The sequence below is a fragment of the Salvelinus sp. IW2-2015 genome, unplaced genomic scaffold (assembly GCF_002910315.2).
Source record: "Salvelinus sp. IW2-2015 unplaced genomic scaffold, ASM291031v2 Un_scaffold3499, whole genome shotgun sequence".
Classification (NCBI taxonomy): Eukaryota; Metazoa; Chordata; class Actinopteri; order Salmoniformes; family Salmonidae; genus Salvelinus; species Salvelinus sp. IW2-2015.
This window is the reverse complement of record NW_019944779.1, coordinates 54,758-59,757: the sequence shown is the minus strand read 5'-3', so window position 1 is coordinate 59,757 and position 5,000 is coordinate 54,758. Positions and strand designations below refer to the sequence as shown.

The 5,000-nt window shown below is 36.3% G+C and overlaps 2 protein-coding genes across 2 annotated transcripts in view; both read left to right on the top strand.

Annotated features, from left to right (window-relative positions):
- LOC112075988 (interferon a3-like) overlaps positions 1-5,000 on the top strand; it is a gene marked incomplete at its 5' end in the record, with an annotated part of 26,197 nt that overhangs the window by 16,496 nt on the left and 4,701 nt on the right. The window lies entirely within an intron of this gene.
- On the top strand, positions 610-2,068 carry LOC112075984 (interferon a3-like). The gene is made up of 5 exons (XM_024142886.1): positions 610-759; positions 919-990; positions 1,474-1,626; positions 1,766-1,864; positions 1,982-2,068. Exons 1-5 carry the CDS (start codon positions 610-612, stop codon positions 2,066-2,068), a joined length of 561 nt encoding a protein of 186 aa, XP_023998654.1.

The window sequence follows — 5,000 nt, the reverse complement described above, 5'->3', positions numbered from 1 at the left end:
CTTTAAATAGGCAGTTGRGGACCACAAACCACAATTACCCTTTAAGCAGGTGATTACAACGTAGTTGACACCATAGTTTCTTTGCGCAAACGAAAAGGTGTTGCGTTTTCAACCATTAAATACTGTGGTTTTCGAWGTGAAAGGCCAAACTAAATGTATTCTATATGGTGATATTTTTTTAGGCCATAGTCCGATGGATTCACATGTTTATTTTTTTAATTAAAAAAAATCCTGGTTGAAAGGCCAATATTTCATGATAAAATAGCAAATAACTCAACATGTAACAATTCTTTGAGAGATGCACCTGTCCTTTCCGTGCATTTTCTCCAGACGTAAAACAACACTCAGGTATGAAAGTGTAAGGGAACTTCCACCTTTCACTTTTGGAATACYTTGCAGACTCTTAGTATAAAGGATCGACACAGGTTGGAGCATGGCAGAACTCTGGAATTCGACAAATTGATCGATCAGGAAGAACACTTTATCTCTTTATCCGTTGCGGAAAGCTTACTTTTGTCGGAATTATAATTATACGAAGTAGGCTATCTTTCGGAAGGGCATCAACGTTGATTGCGGACAGACCGAGAACTACAGCAGACCTACGCTAAAATGGGTTCAATCAGCTTTTGGATGTGCTTGGTCATGACGATTTGCACCTGGAATAAAACCATCGGATGCACGTGGATGAAGACACTTCCTCGGTCTCCGAGCATGTTCCAAGTGTTCAGCAACAACACCATAACGATGCTTCAGAAAATGGTAGGATATTGGGAAATGTTTATTCACTTGTTCCTGGTCATTGAGCTCTTGTCATATTTTCAACATTTCATGAGCTGCTATGTTTCATTTAAATTACCTGACTCCTTTTTGTAAAGTAATAATCATTCAATATTTTGTTTATATTTTTTGGCATCTCAGGGTCATGAAGTCTCTCGAGAACCTCAGATCCCTTTCCCTGACAAACAATACAGACAAGTCAACAATTTCAAGGTAAGAAATATGCATAAAAAAGTTTTGTTCTATCCATAACCTTTTTTCTAAGAGTGGATTAAACACTGAATACGGAAAGTATTCAGACCCCTTCACCTTTTCCAAATTTTGTTACGTTACAGACCATTTCTAAAATTGATTACAAATAAATAAAAAATGATCATCAATCTACACACAAAATCCCATAATGATAAAGCAAAAACTGTTTTTTTTGTTTTGAATAAATTAGCAAAAATGTCTGAAAACATGTTTTGGCTTGGTCATTATGGGTTATTGTGTTTAGATTGATGCAACAAATCATATTTATTCTATTTTAAAATAAGGCTGAAACGTAACAAAATGTGCAGATAGTGAAGGGTTCTGAACACTTTCCGAATGCATTGTATATAATTAGGTTATAACGAATATACAATTTGCTATAGATTTCTGATATTTTCCCTCAATTTATAAGGCATATATTAATACAAATCACTCTTCTTCTAGGCTGACGAACAGATGGCCTTCATTTCGCATACTCTGAACGCTATAAAGAAATTGTACAGCAGTGGTAAATATGAGTCCACCGCCTGGGACCAGAAAGGAGTTGACAAGTTTATGAATGACCTCTATCGCCAGACCTCGGAGCTGGACCAATGCGTATGTCATTTGTGATTTTCGCCCTTAACATTAATGCAAAAAGGAAAACATTATACTATCCTACTAGATTATAATATAAGTGGATACATGTTAATCAAATCATAATATTAAATTAATTATTTGTATTTTGTTCTAACAGGTAAAGGCTATGAAAACTAGACAATCAAAATCTGTCAAAAGAGTGAACAAAAAGATGAGCCTTCACTTCAAGTTCCTGAAGAATTACTTGAAACACGAGGTAGGTTGATCCATTTGTCTTACAAAGAGAGTACATTTACCAAATCTGGATGTATTTATGTGATGATACAACATGTGTYTATTCTMAAATCTTRACAAGTGTATTTCATTTATGCAGGATTACAGCGCAAGCGGCTGGGAAGACRTAAGGACAGTGGTGCTGGCACACCTACAAAGACTAGACACAACATTAAGTAGCCAATGAGCGTTATGTGTGTGTTGTGTAGATATTATTTATTTATATATCTATTTATCTATTCATATATCTAACTATTTATTTACATGTTTACTTATTTGTTTTTWTTWACGTATTTATTTATTGGGTAGTAATGTATTCACAACTCTGTGGAGTAAATTATTTTTTATACTGAATAATTCTGTGATTGACTTAGGCTATACATAGCCTAATGTATCAATGYTTCCGTGCATKTTCTTTTGTATTCATGAAGGCCATTGCATACTGTATTTATTATTGCAACCTGATAGGAAATGTTTGTTATTGTAATAATGAAATATATTTTAATTAAATAAATGTGTCCTCTACAGCTGTAATMTTTTTTACTCAAATAAATTGTAATTTATGGCATAGACACATTTAGCAGATGTTTTAACGGGTGTAGCGATATGCTTGTATTTCTAGCTCTACCACTGCAGTAATATCTGACAATACACAACAATACACACAAATCTAAAAGTAAATTAATGGACATAAGAAACATAGAAATATGTCGGAGTCCGGAGTATATATATACAGTACCAGTCAAAAGTTTGGACACACCTCAGGGTTTCTTTTTAAATGTTTACTATTTTCTACATTGTATAATAGTAGTGAAGACATCAACACTATGAAATAGCACATATGGAATCATGTAGTAACCAAAAAAGTGTTAAACAAATCAAAATATATGTTATATTTGAGATTCTTCAAAGTATCCACCTAGCTTTGATGTCAGCTTTGCACACGCTTGGCATTCTCTGAACCAGCTTCATGAGGTAGTCACCTGGAATGCATTTAAATTAACAGGTGTGCCTTGTTAAAAGTTAATTTGTGGAATTTCTTTCCTTCTTAATGCATTTTAGCCAATCCGTTGTGTTGTGACAAGGTAGGGGTGGTATACTGAAGATAGCGCTATTTGCTAAAATACCAAGTCCATATTTTTGTCAGGAACAGCTCAAATAAGCAAAGAGAAATGACAGTCCATCATTACTTTAAGACATGAATGTCAGTCAATGCGGGAAATTTCTAGAACTTTGAATGTTTCTTCAAGTGCAGTTGCAAAAACCATCAAGTGCCATGATGAAACTGGCTCTCGTGAGGACAGCCACAGGAAAGGAAGACCCAGAGTTACATCTGCTGCAGAGGAGAAGTTCATTAGAGATACCAGCTTCAGAAACTGCAGCCCAAATAAATGCTTCACAGAGTTCAAGTAACAGACACATCTCAACATCAAGTGTTCAGGGGAGACTGCCTGAATCAGGCCTTCATTTCTTCCTGCAAAGAAAACACTACTTGTGTGTGTGTGTGTGTTGGGATGTATTTACATTATGGACAGTATGTGGATAGAATTATAAATTTTTATGAATTTGCAAACATTTCTGAAAACCTTGCTTTTGCTTTGTCATTATGAGGTATGTGTCAAGATTGAAGAAGATTATTTAAAAAATCAATTTTAGAATACGCTATAACCTAACAAAATGTGAAAAAAGTCAATGGGTCTGAACATTTTCCGAATGCACTGTACCTCAGTTGAATGCACTGTAAGTCGCTGTGAATAAAAGTGTCTGCTGAATGACCAAAATGTCATGACCAGACCAAATCTGAACTAATCATACTCATTTAGGCTATGTTTCACAACTTTGARCAGCACAGTATGGTATGGCACAGTTCAATACAATAGAGCACAGCAGAGTACAATAAAGTATAGGGTAGTACAGTACAGCAGATATTAATTCAGTACAGTATAGTTTAATTCAGTAGAGTACAGTACAGCTTAGTAAATTAGTGTAAAGAAAGCTACACTCTACTGTGCTGTACTCTACTGTACGTTACTTTCCTTTACTTTACTGTGGGGTACACTGTACTGTAATGAAGTGTACTCTACTGAACTCTTCTGTATTGTACTATACTGTACACTCCACTGTAATGAACTGTACTGTTCTGTACACTCCACTGTAATGAATTGTACTCTGCTGTTCTCTACTGTACTGTTCTGTCCAAGTTTATCCATGGACAATGAAATTTACATTCAAACCAAAACTCTGACCAAATAAAGAAGGCAGTCCAGACAGCACCGTGCTTAGTGGGTAGGCACGATGTATCCTGTATACATTGGGATGATGTAGATTAGACACTGTTTGCTCATTGACGTCTTACACATTCTAAATTCTACAGTTCTACATCGTTGATATGTCGGCTCGACATCAACATTCTATCATGATGTCTTGGCGACGTCTTCCCAATATGCAAACGCTCTCCAAACTACGTATTCCCAATTCGATAGGTCGGCCAAAGGTGTCTATGATTACTGGGGAGAAGACTCAGGTGAAACTGATGACATCACACAACTTGTGTATAACAGCTTGGAAAACCCCAAAATGCGTCCACAACAGGCGTGTCATGCGACATAAGAAGACGTTTCAGCACAATTGACAGGTATCACTACTAGCGCTAAAAAGCATGAAGACGTCAGCCACTTCATCAGTTTGGACATCGCCACAAGGCAAAGATTCTATCAGTGGTTCTGTGTCGTGGCCGCAGCCCTGTTGCTACTGTTATTGCCATGCTTACTAGTTTTCCAATTCCCCAAACCCCTAAACTTAAATTTGTAAAACTATAGGCAATACATTTATGACATATGTGATGGGAAATATAGCTCTCTGACTCTTTGGTATCACGTTTCTAGTGTCACGAGTATGATTTCTCATGGCTGGTCCTATTAAGGCTGTATCGAATAGGCCCGTATTTATAAAGCATCTCCGAGAGTTGGAGTGAATAAATGCAGCAGAATAATTAGGCTACATCTGACATTTTTGCCTACAACATGACATTTCAATATGAAACCAACTATGACATCTTATCAAGACCCTGATGGAACAGGTGTGTTTGTACTGGGTTGGAACAAAATCCTGCACCTCCT